We start from the raw sequence: 23,353 nt of genomic DNA on the forward strand, positions 1-23,353 counted from the left end.
CACTGGGTCCAACTTGGTGTGTTGTCAGAGGGAGCCTCAGAAACTTGAGGTCACAGGCTCAGTGGCTGACACTCGGGGTGTCACAGGACCCAAGCAGGCAGGACCTGATCAGATAAGAGCGACCAAGCAGAGAGCTGAAGGCCTGGAGAGCAGAGGACCGCCGGGAGAGGCGGAGGCTGCCCTGAGGGCCGCCGGGAGAGCTGGGGGCGGGGGGGGGGGCATGCCTACATCTCCCAGGTTCCCGCGAGATGCCATAAATCATCCAAATTGTTCAGTGATGTGGTCTGTAGACACCAGAATCATTTTGAAATGCTGTTCAGATCAAAACACATGCACACGCTCACACACACATACAAATGTGCACACTCGCTCACACAGGCTTATAAACACACACATGCTCACGCACAAGTGCACACATCCGCAAGCCAGGTCCACTCTTGTCCACGCCATGGTCAATCCCCCACAGGCACTCCACGTGACCAGACAGGACTCCGAACTGTGGGTGTTGTTTTAACAGGGGCATTAAGTGCCTACAGAGAAAAGGCTGCTTTATTTCCCACCTAAATATGCCTTCTTTCACTTACGAGGACCAGAATGGCTTTCCTGACAACAGGATGTGAACTCACTTATCCCAATGCCTTAACTATGACTTTTAGTTTATTTACTGTTGTCAAACACATTCCTACCCTTCCTTGTAACATATGGTTTTTTTCTCTCTACCTTAAACAATCTAATATTGAGTGAGGCTACGTACTTCCCTCCACTCCAAGCAGCCCCTTAGGGTTCCTTTGCTCTTGGAGTTTTTAGTACATACACTTCATTTTCTCATTCAAATACAAATGGGATTCCAGTTACATTGTAAGACTGTCCATGATATAGCGTCATTGTTCACATCCCGTCCGCATTACTAAAATGTCATTTAAATAATAAAACACGGGGGAAAAAAAATAGGTAAGTAAATAAATTAAAAAATACAAATAAATTAATTAAGTAAATAATAAAATATGAATTTTAAACACTGAGAGTCTCCTAGAACATAAGCAGATTCTACTTCCCAGAGTCCCCAGTTAAACCATGGGCCCAGACTGGTGAGTCCTGGGCACCAGCTGTCTCATCTCATATTTCACAACCAACTACAGTGACAACCACCGTCCCCTGAAAACAGTCGAGGACCAGGCTTCCAAAGTGGGCGCGATCTACCCCCCCCAACAGAAGGCCACATTCACACTTTGTCCTCACCCCTCATGAATAAACATGCCTTTATTCAAATAAGTTATCTACTAACTAACTCCAGTAATTCTGATTCAACTTTGAATGGCAAATAGTCATTCTGGCAAGACTGCAGAGTTTGCAATTCAAATGACGGAAGTCTTAATAACGGGGAAAATAAAAATTAGTGGCGTGATTCCTCAGGAGCAGCAATTCCAATACTTTCATGGCAACAGCAGAAAGCGCACATAAACACTTCTCGATTTATAAGCCGGGGGTAGAGGGGTTGTTAGGGTGAGCATATTCAAACATATTCACCTGCAGTCTTCTCAGAGAATTCCGTTCGGGGACCGGCAACCACCTGCTGCAACGCCAGAGTTGACCCCAACCCCAGACACGAAGAGGTGATGTGCCTTCTTCTCAATAAATAACAGTGAAACTGTCACTGGATTAAATGAATTCCTTACATCATCACCATAAACAATAATTATTTGGCAGCTGCCCTTTGCAGGCGTGCCTGCGCTTATGAATAAATCAAGCCGTACTGATTTACCAAGCCCAAGCGGTTCACACGTGGCTCCCCTAACACGCGCTACGATCCTCCGGCGCACTCAGGGATGCGTTCATGCACTGTGCATCTTAATACTTTTAATGTGAAAGATAAGTGCTGATCAGCCCTGGAGCAGGAACACCGCTCTGTGAACGAATGGCCCATTGGTCACGAAACCCAGGTCTGTCCGAAGATGTCTCCAGGAAGGCCGTTCTCTGCTGCTCAGCAGAGTCCCATCTTAACAAAATACGGTGGGGCTGCCACTGCTTCCTTCCACGCGACACGAACGGAGTGATGACAGCCAGTGTTGATTCAAAGATGAAATTCATTTACAAGAGCCGGGCAGGAAAATACAGGACTGCAAAGGATGCTTCAAGCTCGGTCAAATATCACCTAAATTTTTTTTAGATGATTCTCTTCCAGGGCAGTGAGTTCACAAGACCTAACACTACCTGGAGAATCCCAGAGCCACTGGCAAGATGTTGAGCACCGCACAGTGACCAGGAGAGGCAGTCCTGCAGATGGCCTTCTCCCGTCAGCGAGCAAAATCATCCCGAATCCAGCCCTTGCTCGGGCCAGTGGTATTCTGAAGCTGACATCCACATACAGGTCCATCTCTTAGGAACTGATGACTTCCAGTCCTCTGGGTTCCATTGGGGAACTGGCGTCTACAATTCCGTACTGAGTAAAATTCTATCCACTGCAGTCAACAAAGGACCCAGGCACTCATCATAATTCCCCAATCTAGTTTGCCCCTGAATCCACTGAAACTACACCATCCCCAAGAGTGACACAGAAACGTGACTGCTGTGCTTCGTACAGACCCCTGGGCTAGATTTCGATCCATCCTCATTCCAAAACAAACTCCATTCCTCATGCGTATAATAGGAAAAGTAGCAGCCGCTCTTTCCTTTCCAAGGATCACAAACCAAGGCAGGTCAGACTGGAAAGTTCTTTAGAGATTAGATACTATCACCTCCTTATTTCAAAGAAGAGAAAGTTGAGAGGGGACTCACCCAGGAGGCAAGAAAAGAACCCTCACCTTCCGCCTCCAGCTGCCGTGTTTCTGCTTTAGACCACCCCCTAATTCTTGGATCAGTAAGAAAAATCTATCACCAAAGAGCATCCCAAACAAACATACAAGATGTGGGGGGCTGCTTTCATGCGTGTTAATAGTCTGCGATGCCTTTTAAGTTTAATCACGGGAAGATCGACCAGGTACCGTGGCGGGATTTACAATGCTATGGGCTCTCGGAAGACAGAAAGCCACACCAACAAGAATCCTTGTTCAAACACAGATTCGACGACTCCCTCTGGAACAGCTGCCACCTCTGGCTACAAAGCAATAATTATCCTGCACTCTAGCAATCAATAAAGCCCTCTGCCCCATGAACCTGCTACTTCCTGACTTTGTTCTCCGCACTAAAGATTTCCAAGCCGGATCGATCACCTACTAAATTTTTTTAAAGTTCTTTCAAACGAGCCATAAAGAGATCCTCAAATTAGCATAACTTGCGATTGTCTGAACAGGCTTCTCATCTTTCAGTTGCATTAATGGCTTCTCTTTTCATGGGGTTTCCCCATTTTTCATTTTCAATTTGTCATTTTAAGTGTGTCTGTGTCTTGCCTAATAGCACAAAGCCAGCGGGATACAAATTTGATGGTGTTTCCGAAACTGTGACTGCCACCACGTTTTTCAACCAAGCGAGAAAGAACAATTGATTAATCAACTACACCCGCTTTTCTCAAGCAACAGCATGGATTTTTTTTTTTAGCCAAATGAACCCATTAGCTCCTAAAGTGTTACAATTCAGGACCCCGGAACTTCTCTCTAAAACGACCCACGAGAGGGTCTATTATAAAATGAGACCATCTTCCATCGTCTCCAAGGACATTTAAGAAAGTGTCAGATTTAAGAGCAAGTCACGAATGAGACACGCAAGGACAGCAAAAAGGCAAGGTGGCAAGTCAGCAGCAGGGTCTGCCTCCCGGCCCCCCTCCACGCCCCCCAGTGTGCACTGCCCCCGGGACTGACCCACGTCTGCACCCTCAGAACTGGCAAATGGGAACGTGTCTCATTCTCTAAAAGTGCTATCAACTGAAAAAATGGTACAAATGAACTTACTCACAAACCAGAAACAGACTCACAAACATAGAAAACATACTTATGGTTACCAAAAGGGAAAGGGAGTGGGGGATAAATTAGGAGTTTGACATTAGCAGATGCAAATTACCGTACATAAAATAGATAAACAACAAGGTCCTACTGTAGAGCACAGGGAACCATAGTCAATTTCTTTTTTTTCCCCCATTCATAAAGGACCATCAAATGTGCTCACACATATTCAAGAAATCAATCATCTAAGCTATAAATAATAAGTAGTTCATTTGTGTCCTTTTTTTTTAAGATTCCACATCTAAGCCAGTATCATATGGTATTTTTCTTTCTCTTTCTCTCTTACTTCACTCAGAATGACAATCACCTTTTCCAAGACATGGAAACAACTCAAATGTCCATCAACAGATGGGTGGATATAGAAAATGTGACACACACACATAGGCACACGCACACACATGCACAATGAATACTACTCAGCCACAAAAAAGAATAAAATAATGCCATTTGCAGCAACATGGATGGACCTGGGGATTGTTATAGTCAATTTCTTATAATGAGGTATAATGGGAAAAAATCAAAATATATGCATATATATATATATATATATATATATATATGTAAACATAAAACTGAATCGCTTTGCTGTACCCCTGAAACTAACCTTGTAAATCAAATACACTTCAAAAAAAAATAAATTTAAAAAAATCTGTTTGGTTTTCTACGTGCTTCCCACCCTGACGGTCCTCCCACAAGGAGACAGATTAAAAGTCATTAGAGAAGCCTGTTTCTGGTGCTCTAGAGCACTGTTCAGAATGTCAAGTCTCTAAAGCAACAGACAAGCAAGAGAACCCATCACCAAAGGGAGAACAGGACCCCCATCCCAGGCATCGCTTCAGCCTCCCTTTCCTTCCTCCAAAACCCACAGGAGGAAGAGGCTCAAAGGCCCAAAGGCCGCAGTGGGTTTGACTCTCAGGTTCAGCTCCAACATCTGAAAACGCACCCGTCACCCCCTGACTCAGATGCCCTAAGGCGAATAACGCCACTCAAGAAGCAACCTTGAACGCGCTGGACCATCCTGGTAAACCAGTTATCAAACCCCCACAAGACTCTTCTCTACGAACATCACGGCGGAGGGCCAAGAGGTGGCCAGCCTGTGCTCACCGTCCGGGGGCATCAGGGTCTTGTTGTTCTGCGTGCACCACCCCACGGGGTGGAGATCCGCTATCACCACGTCACACCAGAAGTCGGCGCGCCGGTCCTCCCCGTAGCCACAGTAGCGCAGAAGCAGGAGCTGCCCGCAGGTGGTGATGACCGTGGCCACCCAGTATGTGTCTGGGTTCTTCTTGTTGGCGACTTCCAGTTTCATCCCCGGCTGGAAGTTGCTCTGAATGCTGATCTCAACCTTAAGGAACCAGAAACACAGGAAATCCAGTATTACACTTGACACAGCCCTCCAGGAGATTAAGAGAACTACCAGAAACACAGCACTTGACATTTCTGTTGCCCACCTCCAGCCCTGTCTAAGAGAAATACAATGAGAGCCACTGGCGTGATGTTCAATTGCCCAGTGGCCACTTTAAAAAAAGAAAGAAAAGAGAGAAAATTAATAATGAATTTTATTTAACCCAGGAGATCCCAAACAGCATCATTTCAAGATGTCTTCACTATAAACAAGTAATAATGATACATTTTAGATCTTTCTTTTCCAACAAAGCCATCTTGTTACCAAAGAGAACTTGGGTCCGCTCGCCAGATGTGCAGCAAAGCCGATCTACTGACACTGGCTTGTGGGGAAGGAAAGCAGTATTTATTGCAGGCGACAAACAAGGAGAATGGGCAGCTGGTGCTCAACAGACCCAAGCTCATGGATGGCCTTCAGAGAAGGATTTTTAAAGGCAAGGTTAGAGGCGTGAGTACAGGGCGCAGAGCTCTCTGACTGGTTGGTGGCAAAGTAACCGGGTGAACCTTCTGGTTCCAACCAGTCTGGGGTCTACGGGCTGGGGGCTGGCTTGCAGTTAACTTCCTCCACCTGGTGGGGGTTTAGCGTGTGCAAAATAACTCAGCGATACAGCTCAGGGTATTATCTACTGCCCTTGGGGAAAACTAAGGGTCCTTCACTTTGTTTATGGCTAAACTATCATTATTTTGTCTGGCGTGACCGCCTTCCCGGTTCTGTTTGTTCGCACTTCGCTGATGGAATCTGCTCTCTGTAACTCGGGGAAGGCCTTAGGGGGCTAACACTTTTCTACAGACAAGGGGCCGGGGACACAGGAGGGTCTCTCCCCAGGAAGGCCCTGAAGGGTCTTGCTCAGTTTCAGTCTCAATTTGGACGGGACCCTTTCCAAGTGCTGGATGGCTCCACGTGGCCAACAGCTACTGTGTGAACAGAGCAGCCTCGGGTTTTCTTTTTTTAAAAATAAGGGTTGTAATCTATTCATATTTGCCAGCCCTCCCTGCAAAAGCAAGCTTTCCAGCCTGGTGAGTGGTAGCATTCTAAAGCTAACACATCTGATGTCCGTGAGGAGCAGCCACTTTAGGGACAATGCGATTATAAACTGTTGGTCCAGGGGTCCAGGGCTGCTCTCCCTCTAAGCCTGGAGGGCAGGCCTGGGGACGTTCTGCACCCACAGGATCGGACCCTGTACTAGGACTGAAACGGAGGCAGGAGAGCTAGCTGGATGAAAGAGAACAGGAATGGCCCCGTATGGAGAGAGATCAGTCACTCTGCGGTACAGAGAAGAAGGAAACTGTTGGTCAGTATCTGGTCCCTAAACTGCCTGGAGAAATCTAACCAGGTGGTTCCAGCATCGTGAAAGGCAAACGTCACCATGGCTTTGGCAAAGCAAAATCCACACTGATGCCCAGTGAGCTTTATAATATTCAGCTCGGGGGTTCACTAAATGGCCACAACCGCATTCCTAATAAACCAGTAATGGCAACATTACGAGTGTCAGTGTAAAACAGGAACTGGGAGCGCGGTCGACCTTTAACGAGGTCATGCAAATTTAGTAAGGTTTTAAATTCCTTTTCAAAAGAACACTTCATCTCCAAAAAGAGTAAAATGTCGCATTGAAAGAGAGAAAGTTCTGGCTTCATAACCCAACAAAAGAGCCAGAAGGAAGCCCAGGTTAAGAAAGTGCCCCCACTTTGCTCACGATAATTCAGGCTCAATCTCTGCCCTGGGAAGTCCAGCAGAGGAAGAAAACGTTTCTCATTATTAAACTGTCATTTCCAGCAAAGCAATAGTAATACCTAGGAACTTAGGTCCTGGAAACGTAGGCCTCTTCTTGCTAACGGAATATTACCAAAATCTCACGTCTCAGCAAAAATCTGATAAAAACTTGATTTTTTAAAATTTCCTGGAACTTGCCCTCTGCTTGGCAGACTATTTGCATTGTTTAAAGAAACAGCATTGATGAGGGTGATTTTTTTGGTTTGACCCAAGTGTTTTCTGAGTATTTATGGTTATTTCCTGTAATTTGACTCATATGCCCACAAATGGCTGCAACACTTTGAGGTGTCCTTTCAAATAAAAATACCAATTCAGCGTTAAAATACACAGCTCCTGACACCTCTTAAGAAGACATTACACACGTCACTTCCTTGCCTAGTTGGCTGGCTTTTTATTTCTTTGCATCAACCTTACCCTGGGTCAGGCTGTGCTCCCTCAGACGGCAGGGAATACGTCTTTCTAACCTGGCTTTTTGAGGCGTAAAACAACGTTCAGACTGCAGGTCGTTTCTCACACTGAGCATCCACCTGGGTCCCAGCCCCAGATGAGAGGAAGGTCCCACCTTACCTGCAGCTCCCTGTGAAATCAAACTCACTTCCAATCTCCTCCATATTTCTAAGCAACCTTGGCCACAGTTCTCTTTTCTTTTCATTCCCTTTTTTCCAAGAGGCTTGGCATCCTCCTGCACCTCTCCCACCCCCCCCCCACACAGATCAGAAGGAGCAGGGACGTCACCTACATGTTTGAACGATGTGTGAGGAGCCGCACTGGCGCCAGTCTCTTCCAAATACTCTCCCCAGTTAAAGCCAACTTCCTCCAGGCTTGAGCCTTCTTCTGTTGAGCAAAGAAAGAAACAAACAAAAAAGGAGAAGCATGTCAATACTAGCACAAAGAATGGGGGGAAAAAAGAATGGAAAGGCATTGCCCTTCCATGAAAACCAGAAAATCCTTCATGCAAGAAGGAAACAAACTCCATGGTGTAGAAGGCCACTGCTGGATTCTTGGCAAAGCTTCCCTTTGCTGATTTTACAGACAGGTGACTCAAGAAAGACATGGAAACACCTGCGTCCATCAACAGATGACTGGAGAAATGAGGGGTGGTATATATACAATGGAATACTACTCAGCCATAAAAAAGAACAAAATACTGCCATTTGCAGCAACATGAATGGATCTAGATATGATCACACTAAGTGAAGTTAGTCAGACAGACAAATACATGGTATCACTTAATATGTGGAATTTTTAAAAAATGACACAAATGAACTTATTTACAAGACAGAAACAGATTCACAGACATAGAAAACAAACTATGGTCACCAAAGGGGAAAGGGGATGGGGGGAGGGATAAATTAGGAGTTTGGGATTAACAGATACAGACTACTATAAATAAAATAGATAAACAAGGTCCTACTCTACAGCACAGGGAACTATACTCAATATCCTGTAATAAACCATAATGGAAAAGAATATGAAAAAGAATATGTGTATTTTATGTTCAACAGAGTCATTCTGCCGTACACCTGAAACTAACACAATATTGCAAATCAACTCTACTTCAATATAATAACTAATGAATCTAAACTGTGCGTAGGAAAAGCCATTTTCTTTTCATATTCTATCTAGTCTCAGCAACTGACAGAGGAGGATAATTTTTGTAGCATCAGAAGATGCTAAGCTGAAAGGCGGTTGCCTTCAACTCTGTCTTCTAAAGCCAAGTGGCTAAAAACTTCCTCCTCCAACTTGACTTCAATAAAGTGGTTTATAATTAAATGTCTGAGAACCAAAAAAAGCCGTCTGCAGAGAAAACCCTTCCCTCGTAGCTCTTCCAGCATCTGAGCCACCCAGGGATCGCGTCCTTCCATCAGAAACCTGCTCCCTGGAGAGAGCCCCTGGGTCCTGCAGCCACCAGCTACCAAGGGTTGCAAGGCAGGTTTCCAGCTGCTAAAAGTCAGGGCAGCAAACCCAAAGAGAAGGCAGCCATTCTAGAAACCCCCGCAGGGTGGTACCCAATGCTCTCCCACAATTCTGTTCCCCCAAACAGCACCGGGCATCAATTACCAAGTCTGTTTCCTGATCCACTAGCCAGAGGCACCAACGCAGCACCGTTTATTTGCCAAGGCAGCCTGGTGCGCTATCTGCCGGGTAGCTAACTTGTCGCAGAGAAAGTCGCTAATTTCTTCACACCCTTCCTGTCCAGGCTCAGCTCAAACCAAGCCTCCTGTGGGCCCCGCTGCTCCAGCCTTTGTCAGGCACTTCTGACTCCACCAAGAGACCACACGCCATCACAGCGATGCCGTGAGACCTCTGGTGTCTTGGGTAACAGCTCTCCGCTAACTGTTTCACATCACCTCATTTAATCCTGACAGATGGACACTCGGGGGAGTCACCAGGGTCCCATGGCTGGCCAGCCACAGAGGCAGGTGTCCCACGGAGGCTGGCTGATGTGGAAGCTGGGACTTTTCCAAGGCGCCTCGCCAGGTCACTCCTCTGCCTGGAGCAGGCATCAGGCACCCCCACCCCACCACCACCACCCGTTTCTCCGCCTGGAGAATCCACAGCAGCCTACGGGCCAACGTATCCGTCCTTCCGTGCTGGGGAGCGCTGACACCTAGCATCTCGTCAGGCAGTGGGAAGATGCAGGAGGCGGGGTGGGCGGGAGGCAGCAGCCCCCCTCAGGGAGAACAGAACGGGCAGGGCTTCAGGAGCCTGTCTGCAGAGTAGGAAAGGGCTGGGGAGAAGACAGGGGCATATACTCGGCCCCAGGCCCACGTTTTCTGAGAATCACGGCTGCTGAAAACGGAACGGGCTCCTCTGAATCAGAAACAGGCTGAGACCAAGCCTTTGGGAACTGCCGGTTGCAGTCAGTGCGTGGATCAGGAGGCCCGGATGAACCTTACCACGACTGGAAAAGACCCTCACTCAGTGGTGAGGCTAAGACCACAGTTTAAATTCCCCAGCTTCAGCTTTGAGACCATCCATCTGAGTTCTCCATCCTCTATACAATTCTCACCTAGACTATGCCCCCAAATTTTGTGTGCACCCAATTTATAATTTTTCATGGCAAACTATGTTTCCAGTGTCCTCTCCCAATCAGACTGTAGAAGCTTTCATGACAAGGTACACTGTGACCTCCACGTGTGAGGCAGTAAGGTCAGTGCTTAAGAAAGTTCCATTGCTCTCTGCCATCTACACAGATACTTTAAAAAGGACCGAAAAGTCAGACCTCGAATGGGATTTAAAAAATTAAAACCAAGGGGGAGGGTATAGCTCAAGTGGTAGAGCGCGTGCTTAGCACACACGAGGTCCGGGGTTCAATCCCCAGTTCCTCCTCTGAAAATAAATAAATAAGTAAACCCAACAACTACCCCCCTAAAAAGATTTTAAAAATAAAAAATAAGTTAAAACCTTTATGCCCAGTGCTGTTAACTTTAAGCACGCTGTTGTAACAACGAAGTCATACATAAAACTGAGGGTTACTCAAAATAGGGCCTTTTGGAACCTGCCGGAATCTGTAACATAAAACACTTCCTCCAGCACCTGTGCCCTGAGCAGCTGATTCTCCAAAGACATTTCAATGAGCAACAGATAAGCACACCACGTTTACGAGTGGAGGGTTCATAAACCCAGAGCAAATATTTACAGCTGACGCACAAACCTCTTAAACCCACAAACATTTTATCAAGGAAATTCTGACAGCCTCCACTCTCTGCCTAGGACCCAGTGGAGGCATTTCCCCAGGATGTAATGCAAACAGTCTATGGAAAGCTACAAAGGCAATTTCACAAATTGAAAGAAGGCAGAAGTGTTCGCTAGTGGGATCCAATTCTAGAACACAGAAAAGCTGCTCGTGTGACCCGGAATAGTTCATAATAACTAGAAAAAGAACACGCTGCTGAAAGAGGGAGTGCGGGAGTGGAATCAAGCCAGGACCCACTGCCTTCTTTGAAACAATCAAATCTTGGGGTGTAGAACCTCACAGTCTTAAATAATAAGACAAACTTTGCAGGGGAGGATGTTCAACACAGAACCACCAGCCCGTCAAAGAATCAGCACGCTCAGGATGAATGAAATCTTACAGGCCCCCTCCTTGTGGGCTAGATAATTTTTTAAGGGGAAAGAAAGGAAGAAGACATCAAATCTTTGTTATCTGAGCTGCTGACGGTCAGTTCATAGTATCACAAGGTTTAGAGAACGGTTCCACTGGGAATGTCTCAGACACGTGGGAGGAATGAAACTCAGAAAGGACTGGCCAACCTCAACCCCAGATCTGAAGTCACAGCTGCAGGGCGACACCCAGGGGGCGGGGGGACAGACACCTGAACACAGAGGTCCTCGTGGCTGTCCCAGCTACCCAGAGCCTAGAAGGCCAGACATTCCGGAAGAAAAAAGCGCCCTATCTCCTAGCGAGGGGAGGTCACGACTCGAAAAAGATATTAAAAAGGGAGAGGAGAGGAAATACTACTGAGTCAGACAGAACATGCTCCCAGCGTGAAAAGTGAGAGATCTGCATTTCTCTACTCAGAATGTTGACTCTCTTTCCTTTTTACCTAGAAGAGCCCATGAGACTCCAGCTAATTTGCTCCTAATACAAAAACAAAACAAAAAATAAAAAACTGGGCCCACATTTCCAGCGTTCATTTTTGTACTCAGATGTTTGCAACATCTAAACATTCAATGCCACTTCAAACCTCCACAGCCCCACAACTGACGCCTGAACAAAAAATATTTTATGTAGGAACAGGTTAGAAGGGAAGTACCTGAGAAAACAAACCACCTGAAGACTCACACTGAAGCCTGTTAACATCTAAGTGTTCAAAACTCAATTCGAGTTTCTACGAGTCAGCCTCTGATCGCTACGAAGGTTTAGATTCTGCTTTAAATCTCTGGCTTCGCTAGGAAATCCATCTTTGTGGCACCATTTAAAAGTCTCACCCACACAAGTACACATGGAAATTCCAAGGCGAATGGATCGATTAGCCATACAGAAAAAAAAAAAAAAAACTGGGGGGTCAGAGCCAATATCTTAAAAAGTTAGAATAATTTTTTTTAATTTTTCACCTATAACAAAGCATATTCAAAATTAAACAAATTTCTACCCTAGAAGAAAATTAAACAAATATTGCTTAATATGTAAAAAAAAAGTATATTCAAATTTGGGCTTCTTTGAAAAAAATTTTTATTGAAATGTAGTCACTTCACAATGTTGTGTTAGTTTTTGGCATACAGTACAGAGATTCATACTCATATTCAAGATATATAATCTTTCTCATATTCTTTTTCATCACAGGTTATTACAAGGTATTGAATCTAGTTCCTGTACTGTCCAGGAGGACCTTGCTGTTTATCTGTTTTGTATATAGTAGTGGGTATCTGCAAACCCCAAACTCCCAATGTAGCCCTCCCCCTCCTCCCTTTCCCCTCTTGGTAACCATGAGTTTGCTTCCTGTGTCTGTGAGTCTGTCTCTGTTTTATAAATAAGCTCATTTGTCTCTTTTTTTATATTCCACATGTAAGCGGTCTCATATGGTATTTTTCTTTCTCTGTCTGAGTTACTTCACTTAGGATGACATTCTCCAGGTCCATCCATGTTGCTGCAAATGGCATTATTTCATTTTTTATGGCTGAGTAGTATTCCATTGTGGTGTGTTTGAGTGTGTGTGTGTGTGTGTGCCACATCTTCTTTATCCAATCATCTATCGGTGGACATTTAGGTTGTTTCCCCAAAAACGTTAGGATAATTTAGAGGTATTCAGAACTACTATTTCTCTTAAAGGTTTTAACATTCTGGGGTGATGCAGGCAGCGTCCCCACGCAAGAGCAGGAACTAACCATGAAGCAAGCACACAGGCAGGCTTTGGGCCCCGCACACAAACCCCAGCTGGGGACGTGAGGAACCTGGTGCTCTTAGGTCCTCGCTTGTGGAATCCCCCCAAAGAAAAGCCAGTCCAAATAGCATCCCCAACACCATCTTATTGTGAAGGAGTTCAGAATCTAGGCTAGAGAGTTATACTGCAGCCGCCTCAAAATGAAAACCCAACACACAGCTGCCTTTTAAACAGCTCTGAAAACACACACTGACAGTAACGCAATAACAGGTGTCAGATGTGTGTAGGAAAAAATACGGCAGACGCTCAGGGGCTCCAAAAGTGGAAAAATAAGCTCACGTCACAAACGTAAGAAAGACTTTTTTTTAAAGACATACAGGCACTTAAATAAAAGCAGAATAATTAGAGTGAACCTTCAGCTATGAGACTACGCTGTCTCAGAAAAAGAATTTCCACGTTTCCATCGGGAGACAAAGGCTCAGTTCCAATTTGAGGAGAAGTTTTCCCACTTCTACTTTGATGTGCAGAAAACCAGAAAGGGGGCGAACGGAGCCAATTTCGAAACAGATACGAGCACCTTTCAATACAGTGAGGCAATTATTTCAGGGTTTTCCAAATAAAAAGTTAATTCCAGATCTGGGTATTATTCGAGAAACTTAATCTGATAAATTCTATGGTTATCAGGCAATCTGTATTTCTGTCATTACCTGGTCTCATCAAAATGCAAAGATACATCTTGTAACTTTTGGACAAAGGTCAAATCTCCCACTGAGTAAGTGATCACTTTTTCACATGAATTCACCATAGCAAACATTTAGGATTCAGAGAGCTGAGCTGTCCTTACAAAATTTGCTGTTATGTAAATTGTGAAATCCTTTTTTAAAAGAAATTATCTTTTTAAAATAAATTCTTTGCAGGGAGGGTATAGCTCAGTGGTAGAACGCGTGCTTTAGAATGCACAAGGTCCTGGGTTCAATACCCAGTACCTCCACTAAAAAAAAAAAAATTTTCTTAATAAACTCTATCACTTAAGTAGTTAGAAAAAGATGTATTTATACATTCATGGTATAAATACCATGAATTAAAGATAAATATTATGAATTAAAGATAAAATTCAATCAAGGACTGGTTTTGCTTTGTTTGAGATTTCCTTAAAGGAGAAAAACTTCACGGTCAATTCACGTGCCTGCAGTATCTTCCATGTTACACACTTTTCTGAAAGATGCCCTCCAGGTTTTCGAAAGGGTCTTGGGAAAGGGCATCTGGGTACACGGGAGAGAATTCTACTTCCCCACCTCCCTTGCAGTAGCAGAAACACGCGGCCGGTTCTCGTCAAGAGGTTCTGAGCAGAAGTCTCTTCTGAGCTGCGGGGTCCACCTGCTGATTCAAGACCCCCCAGCCCTGCTTACCCCCTATAAGGACAGACCTTGAAGCATCACGAGGAGGTGGTGGCCCTATTAGAAAATGTGGGGGACTCATGCAACAGAGCATCCTATGACTCTGCTGAAATAGTGTGAACGATTTATAAGCATCTGTTGTGTTAAGTCACTGAGATTTTGAAGAGACGTGTCACTTTACTATAACCCCACCTGCTTTGCCTAGTACTTGGAACCAAAGTTTGCACAACTTCCACGCCGCTAATGCTTATTAATAGGACTGCAAATCCCAGGAACAGGCAGGATGTGAGGTCTGCAACGCTGCCCCAGTGTTTTCTGAATGTTTTCAGGAAGCTATCGTTCGACGCACCAAAAGGCCAAATGGGTGCAGAAAACAAAATCGCACCTGAATCAAGATCCCCATTATGATCCGCTGAGCTCTGGTGTTTCTCCAAGGGTGAGGACGAAGGGTCCTGCATACTGGAAACTGACACGCTGCTCTCCATCCTTAACGGGTAAGGGTCCTCTTCTCTTAATTCATCCTGCAGGAAGAGTTACCTAAAGGCAACCAACAACAGAACAGAAATCAGAGCACTCGACTCGAGTGCACCCGTTTTTAAACTCTCCCAAAACGGGGTCCCCTCAGAGCTGCTACCATTTCACAACAGCATGCAGGCAACAGAAAGCACAAGGAAGGAAGGTTAAAGTGTGCACAGGCACACGAGGTCAACACCAAGGTCACAGCACAGCAAACCCACCCGCTTTCCACAGATCACCGTCACCACTGAGACGGACATATTTTTCACCAGTAAGAAGAATCTACATTTCAATCCCCAAGCCACCTTGGCAGCACTGGCAGGACACTGCAACTGTTTCCCAACCGCTTCCTCCTCTCGCTGGATGCAGTGAGGCAGGAATCCGCACCCCCCACCCCCCAGCAGCCCCCCACACACGTAAGACAACCGGTGTCTCAAAGATGATTCATTACCAAAACCAGTTAAAGCATCAGCGCTTGCACGTGATGTGTTTTTTGACCAACTGGACTTGCCCTGTCCTAACATAGCTCGTTAACTCCGACAGGGCCGGTGGGGAGAACAGGTGAGTGACAGCTGATTCTCGCGAAGTCCTACAATCCAGTTCCCGTCCATCGCAGCCCGTGAAACACCAGGCGCGGTCACGACTCAGGGTCAGCCACTCACGGCTCTGGTGGTCAGACACAGCCACCTGTGGGCTCTCCATCTCCCATTCATTCAGCACTCGCTCTTCAATCAGCAAAGGGGCAAGGATCAATGAAGAAGAGAAAGGATAGTGTATCTTTCCCTATAAATGGAATCCTGCATCATCCACATACAGGAAGGTACTTTTTAAGAATACTACGCCTTTCTTTTTTTTTTTAACAATTTTTTTGTTTACTTGGTTAGAGTCGGTTTACAATGCTGTGTTAATCCCTGTGTACACTTTAATGCCTGTCTCCTTTGCTCTCAGGACTGTTCTATAGAGCTACATGTCTTTTCTGATATGAATGTGCCATTTATTCCGTTCGTAGGTTTGAATATGCGATTCATTCATTCTGTTGGAAGGCTCTTAAGTGTGTATCAGAAACTATTAATCCGTTCTTTTAATAATCGACATTTGGGTTCGTTCGTGTTGTGTTATTATGAATCGGTATTTTTGAGTATTTTTTCTAAATATCTGATTTCATTGACCCTGTGTGATGAACACATGCAAGCAGTGAGACTGGGTAGAGGTGTGCTGAATACTCCTTGCCCTCACTTTGAGTATTTTCTTTTTTTTTTTTTTAACTACACCTTTCTTAACACACACACAGGTGCACACACACACACACACCACTTTTGGCACTATTCGGTTTACTTTCCTGGAAAATACTGTGAATTTTTACAACGAAATTTGTCAAAAACTAAGAGGTTCATAAAAGTGTGTGAGTTACTTGTGCAACAGCAGGAAAAAAAAAAAGGCTGAAAACTCCTGCTCCAAGAAGAGGCTGGAAACCTACCAGGTACGCAGGCGGCTAGTGATGGGGCTAGGATCCTGGACACCCCGGCTCAGAATCCTGGGCATGCCAGACAGACAGACAGACAGACAAATGGGGAAGACTGAACAGAAACAGACTAAAAGCAGGAACGTGCTTGTGGTCTGAATTAAGGCAGCGGGGCACAGAAGAGAGCGAGCGGTTTACGACTGAAAGGTATGAACCACCACAGAACGTGGTGACAACAACCCGAGAACCTCCCAGGATCAACAAAACGCCGTCTTCTCCCAGGATGTCCTCACGGTCCTAGAATAAATCACCTCCCTTTCCACAGCCAGCTCGCGGCAACCAACGGAACCTACGTGGTGCCGATGGAAATAAATAATTTGGAGAGAAAGTATGTGATACGTGAGAATGACGGATTATTTCACAGAAATCTACTTCCAGTGAATTTATGCAGCAGATCTTACAGGTGACAACTGATCTACAGCTTTGGGAAATAAAAACAGGATTTTAAACTACAACACCCTAACCACCTCCCCCGCCCCAAAAGGCTACTTTTCAAAGTCTACTTCCTTTTGATTCTTAAAATACATATGGTTTCGAGACCAAAGGTGAAAGTGTCTTTTAATGAAAACATCCTTTTTCCAAAGACAAGAAAAGAAGCTCAGAAGGCTGGGATTTTCAAGGGTAACTTCCTGTTTCTGACAATACACTTTGTGATCTTCTATAAAGTTAGTTCTACTCTAAGTGGCTCCTCCTGTCTCTAAAGATGCTGAAGGCAGAAGTCAAGTAAGAAGGCTTGATTCGATGCAATCAATGGTCCTCTTCAAATCTAACACTCTACGACTCAACCAGGGTTTTTACAGTGTTGTCTATTTTCCGCATTCCGATTGCCCATTGATTTGAGCCAAATTTAATACAATACACACCCACCCCCCACCCTGCCTCCTCCTATCACTTGGGGAGTATTCCAGGAAGATAGGTAATTAAGCAAAGCCTTGTTAGGAAGGAAATGGGTGGGTGGGTGGGGGACATTCATTGGACACTGTTCTAAAATTAGTCAGAAACTATTGGGGGCTTTTTATCTATTTTAAATTGTCTCTAGACCAGCAAGGTCTAACTGAACTTTCTATCCCTGCAAAGCCCAATACGGTGATCACACACAGCCACCGAGCCCTTAAAATGTAGCTGCTGTTGACTGAGGGACGGTCTCAGTTTTAATTAATTTTAATTTATTATTCATTGAAGTACAGTTGATTTATAATATCAGTTTCAGGTGCACAACATAGTGAGTCACTATTTTTATAGATGACACTCCATTCAAAGTTCCTATAAAACACTGGCAATGTTGCCGAAAACCTCCCTGTAGCTTAGTTTTATCCACAGTGGTTTGTACCCCTTGATCCTCGAACCCTCTCCTGCCTTCATATCGTGTTAATGAAGCCACCTTCGCTCTAGAAATCATTCTTACCTCCGTTCATCGCAAGGCGAGGCCCACGGGGGCACAACCTAGAAGGACTCACTCCAGTGAGCATTACTGAAAATGGGATAAAAGAAATACTGAACTTCTTCTAAAGCTGCCCAATTATCCAGCCCTTTTAAAGGTGATCTGACCTAAAAATAGTTCAAGAAACGGGCAATTTTACTACCTCGTAATAAACTTAGTATATTTTCAAGCTTGCTACTCTGAAACGGGAGAGAGGTCTGCATTGTTGTTTTTCACGTGACTCAGAAGAGAGACGATTCTCCAGGCTGAAAATCAAAAGCGAAGGCCGAAACTAAAAGCTTATGAGATTCCAGACATGCTCTAGCTGCCCTCGGAAATCCAGCATCTCTAAATCACAGAGGAAACGGCCTCCGTTCACACCCCAGGAATTTCAAAATGAGCGCAGGACACCCGAATCTCAGCGAAGACTTTTCAAAATATTTCCATCAAAATGGAAAACCTCAGAGGATTCTGAAAGGTCCACAATCACATTGTTGGCCCAAAACTTCATCTCTGAAAAACCTCTGCTTCCATCTCCTTAAGAAGCCACAGGCAAACGTCAGGCTGGGTCACAGGAGCATTTGCAAGGACTAAGTTTGTAAATGGCTTTGAAGATGAAATGCGGCGTTAAGTGTCTGGGCGCGGTTATCAAGGGAAGGTTCCTTCTGTGTATGTGGCCGAGTCACCGAGTCACCCAGATTGCTGTGCTAACAAGGCATGCCCACGCCTACCAGCCAACACTCGGCCTTTCTAAGAGACAGGCCCTGCCTGATTCCATCGCCAAGGGAGATGAACTGGTTCTTTGGGGCAGGAGCTCATGGGATTTTGCCATCCACCGTCCGCCCAGAGCTTGATTCTCCCTGATCAGGACCACGATCTACCAGCCACTTTTCAACCAGGCTTCGTCTGTTTTCGCTCTAAGTAGATGGAAAGCTGACACGAACTGCTGCCCTGGCATCAGAAATGCTCATCTTTCAGACTCCGGGTCACACCTCCGCAAACGCCAGGGCTTGCGCTGTGTCTGCTAATACATGGTCTGACTGTCCCCTCTTAGCCTTCCCATCAAACAGCAAGTGCCCTCCTTGAGGGGAAAACCGGGCAAAGAAAAGTAACAGACCCCCAGGTTACTTTGCTCAAGAGACAAGAAAACCGCATCAAACTGCAGACTAGCCTCCCTATGCTGAAAGTTCACTTACTTATTAACGAGTTACCTACAAATTACTTCTTTACCATCAAGAAGGATGAAGAGGGGGAGGGTGCAGCTCAGTGGTAGAGTGTATGCTTAGCATGCATGAGACCCTGGGTTCAATCCCCAGTACCTCCATTATAAATAAAAGAAAGAAATAAACCTAGTTACCTCCTCCCCCAAAAAAACTTAAAAAAAAAAAAAAGATGAGGCTTTGAAATACCCAATTAAACCTACTATACAATCAGTCTTTGCATCAAGAAGGTAGCCACATAGGGTCACTTAGACCAGAAACTTACTTCCAAGCCACAAAAGTAAACACCATCCTTAGGTCGGCATACGACTGTGAAATATTTGACACAGAAGAGTCTGGTCACAGAGTCTCAGCGAAGAGGCACCACGTTTAGAATTAGCACAGACATTTGGTGCTAACACCTTGGACGAACTCCAAACACAGGATTTCCCTGTCACCTACAAATATTCAGAAGAATGAATTAGAGCCTCAATCCAAGCTTGTAACAGAGCTAATAAGGAACCTCATATTCTGCATCCAGGAGATTTGTGTCTCACACGACACACCTGCGCATACGAGTCATTTTCGGTCAAGTAGTCCAAGTGCTGTATGAACAGTCACAAGACCTCAAGGAGTAAAGAAATCTTACAAGGGACCCCTCTGTAAGCTAGACGTGTGTAGATAAGGTCTAACCGTCAGTGCCCAGTTTTCTGAGGGGACTTTATGAATGGATGACTTCAAGCAGGACAGGTGCACAACAGAGATGCTTCCGAGATGCCACACAGTCATCCCGCAGCCAGCTAAGACACTGACCGTGAAAAGTACCGATTCGGACTCTGATCTGGACTCCACAAGCCCATCCCTGAAGAATGCAGCTAAAGAGTCTCCCCAGCCTGCCATCGAGCTGGGGATTCATGAAACTGAAGAGCATTTCAGGTGTTGACTTTAAGCCCCGGATACAGATCGATAGAACCGGGCAAGCATCAAATCGTACGAATTACATCACTTAGATGCAGAAAGAAAGTTTACTCTAGTGGGGTCCATCCAACTGCCAATCATTATGCAAAGTCAATAAAAAAAAAACACCCTCACTGACTGTGGTTGCAAAGATAAAGGGAAATGTAACGACCCCAGCAGAGGACTGCAGAAGGGCTGGTTTTCCACTGACATGTAACCACCACTTAGCAGAATGTACTCTTGGTCTTTTCACTACCACAAGCAACTCTGTTCTCATCTGCAAAACACAGCGACTGTTCTAGAAGCCTCCTGAAGTCTCCCCTTCCACTCAAACATGTCAGGAAATCTGCGTTCTCACGGACTTTCCTGGTTAAAAGCGTATGTGGCAGGACAGAACAATAGAGTATTGGAATTGAGGCTCAAAAGAAGGAAATATTCAACACGGTCTAAGCTGGATTCCAAAAGCTTTCATAAAAGAGGTGGGTCAGGTCCTAAATGCTGGGCTGGCTACTCAAAGACTTAATCGGATGCACTGCCCAAAGCCACTCCAGTGCGCAGCACAGGGAGGCAAAGGGGGAGAGGGTGGGTGGCATGCATTTTGCAGCTGGCTGGGAGGAATAAAGGAGGTTTAAGGTAAAGTTTTAAAGACAATGAATGACAAGGGCCAACGCTCAAGGTGCCAACCACTCTCTCCTGCTCCACTTGGAGCCATTCTCCTGTCTCCAGCAGAGCAGCAGAGAGCACAGGGAACCAGGGCTGGGAAGTTTCACTCAAGAGCTGGCTATGAACCACTGGGGGACTGAGAGAGGGGAGCAGGGAAAAATGAGCTGCTCCATAGCCATCAGCTTTTCTTAAAATGATGGCATCCAACTGACCACATCTCCCTACCTGAGATCAGGGAAGCACGCCTGGCAGGGGTTCGATCCACGGGGCATGAGACCCTGAAGGACCCTGGAAACTGTCAGCCTCAACGTGACGCTCCAGCTGCGTCCTGTGTCACCTTCTTTTCCGCTTTGTTAACACAGTGAGGTTACCGCTTCCCGGAAGACTCTGGGCCTGGCTTCTGGCCTCCTCCCAGTCCTCTGCTCAGCTAGGAAAGCCCTCTCCTTGTCACCTGCCACTGGAGAAATATCTGAAAAATCACTCCCCACAAAACACACACACCCAAAAAAAATTTTAAAACCTGGGAGGTAAGTCTGTCCGACACACATCTATTTACCCTCCAGGGCTTGAAAAGCCTCTATGTAATCAGGCCATATGGAAAATTAAGGCTGAGAACTGAAAATAAGGCGATCCAAGACAAAACGTGCCGGATGAGGCCTGCAGCCTCCGAGGACCAGCATCATGGTGGCGCGTCGGTGGCAATCTCAGCAAAGCGATCTGGGCAAAATGGGCAAAACCCGGTCCAACCGGTGGCCCACAACCAAGAAGAGCCAGAGGTTGGAGTAGCGACTGGACATCCGGCGTCTGTGTGTTTACAAACAAAGGACTCCACGTTAGGAAGAGCAGCCATGGTTAGCAGCAGATCAAGTTTAACGTCGTGAGTTAATACCAAGCGTGACGCTCATTAACAAAACAAGTGGGATGCCTACAACGGTAAACACGTGCCCTCTGGACTCCTTATCATCGTCTTCCAGACCTCTGTCCTCCCGTTCACACGTGCGCAGGCTCACCAACTCCAGATAAACCCGCATCCTCCTCCCTGCGCACTTCCTTTCCAAGGCTGCCCTTTCCCACTTCTCTGCCCTTAGAAAGGCAAATCCAGTGTCTTTCCTACAGAAATGAATGCAAACACTGGAGTCATCCAACCAAAATTTGGCCAGTGTGACTTCCTCTCCATCCCCCTTTTTCTGTCACTATCTTAATGGCACATTTCTCCAAGCTCTCCACCGTGCTTGGAAGCAGTGCGTCCCTTTCAGAGCACCAACCGGAAGGCTGTTTATAACTGTCTTTTATTAATCTCTTTTTTTTTTCATTGATTCACAATGGTGTTAGTTTCCACTGGACAGCACGGTAATTCAGTGAAACATATATATTCCTTTTCACACTCTTTTTCATTACAGGTTATTACAAGATACCTGTAGGTCCTTGTTGTTTATCTATTTTATATACAGTAGTGTATATAATCCCAAACTCATAATTTATCCCTCCCCGCCCTTTCCCCTTTGGTAACTCTAAGCTTGTTTTCTATGTCTGAGTCTGAATCTCTTCTCTTTTTTACTTGAAGAACTCAACCCGGCACTAAATGGCAACCCTCCTATCAAACGACAGGCCGCCCGACTGCATGCCCAGTGAACATTTTTGCTTAATACATAGACAGAATGACTACTACAATATAGTCTATAACATTTTTTTTAAAAAACCACCAGGAAGGAAACACCTTTTCCAATGTGAAGATGAGGGTAAAAGAAGATAAAAATGCTTCCTTGGCTCTTGTTAAGTATGTACCTTTATAAAGTCAGGGAGATTTTTTTCCCCTCTAACAAAAAGATAGCATCTTTGTCCCAAAGCTGTAAAAGCGAACATGTCTTATACCTTTGAAAGCAAGTCTGCAAAATACATTTGGGTCTAGCAGGAATTCTCTCCTGCCACTCATCAGAGGAACAAAGTTCCACACGGGAGGGGGAAGATGAAAAGCAAGGGACGTGGCCAAGGTCACAAAGAAAGCTCTGAACCAGAACGAGGGTTTCTGAATTCCCAAGACTGGCTCACTCTCACCATCAGACTGTACTTTATTTATGCTGCATTTAGGGCACTTTCTAAAATAATGCCAAACACCAATTTCTATGAAAATGCAGCTGCTTGGAGTTGGCAGAACTTGGTTCTTTCTCCCACGCACGACAGGAAGTGCAATCCAGACCCATTCACACGGGCAAGTGGAACTGGCTGTGAGTTGCCAGCTTCACGCCTGAGGTCAGCTCATCCCAGAAGGAGCCTACAAGGAGCGATGACCCAGGGGTACAAAGAGAGGCAGGGCTCCCCTCCACCTCACAGGGAGAACCGCTTTGGGACTCTGTCTTCAGTTTCCTACTGGAGAAGAAAATAATCCAATGAAAGATCAACACCTTCAGCAGAACCTAGGAGACCGTGCTCACGAGGAACCAGCGCTCCTCAGAAGGGAAACCTCTCGCCTCCTTCCCCAGCTTTCCACACCGTCTGCCTGACCCCCCCCCCACTACTTCCACAACTCGAGGATTTTTTAAATGTACTCTCACCCTCATCAGTGGGGTGGCAACGTGCAGAGCGGAGCAGGGTGACAACCTGATTTACATGAAAACCAGTTGATTTTTAAAACGAGATGAAATTTCAGAAATGCAACACTTCCCAAAGCTTTAATGGCCAGCTCACATGCCAGCTGACAGCATTCTATCCTGAACCAGGAACACAGAACATGTCCACTTCGA

At 45.5% G+C, this 23,353-nt stretch overlaps 1 protein-coding gene across 6 annotated transcripts in view; it reads right to left on the reverse strand.

Moving 5' to 3' along the window:
• The window catches only part of SFMBT2 (Scm like with four mbt domains 2), a 150,627-nt gene that overhangs the window by 119,446 nt on the left and 7,828 nt on the right, over positions 1 to 23,353 (reverse strand). For all 6 annotated transcript variants that reach the window (XM_032474011.1, XM_032474009.1, XM_032474014.1 and 3 more), the window contains 3 exons: positions 14,721 to 14,872; positions 7,850 to 7,944; positions 5,040 to 5,280 (listed from right to left, as the gene is read on the reverse strand). In XM_032474011.1, coding sequence (XP_032329902.1) covers positions 5,040 to 5,280; positions 7,850 to 7,944; positions 14,721 to 14,820 — 436 coding nt within the window. In that variant the 5' untranslated portion in view covers positions 14,821 to 14,872. The remainder of the gene's footprint in view (positions 1 to 5,039; positions 5,281 to 7,849; positions 7,945 to 14,720; positions 14,873 to 23,353) is intronic.

The sequence above is a fragment of the Camelus ferus genome, chromosome 35, assembly GCF_009834535.1.
Source record: "Camelus ferus isolate YT-003-E chromosome 35, BCGSAC_Cfer_1.0, whole genome shotgun sequence".
NCBI lineage: Eukaryota > Metazoa > Chordata > Mammalia > Artiodactyla > Camelidae > Camelus > Camelus ferus.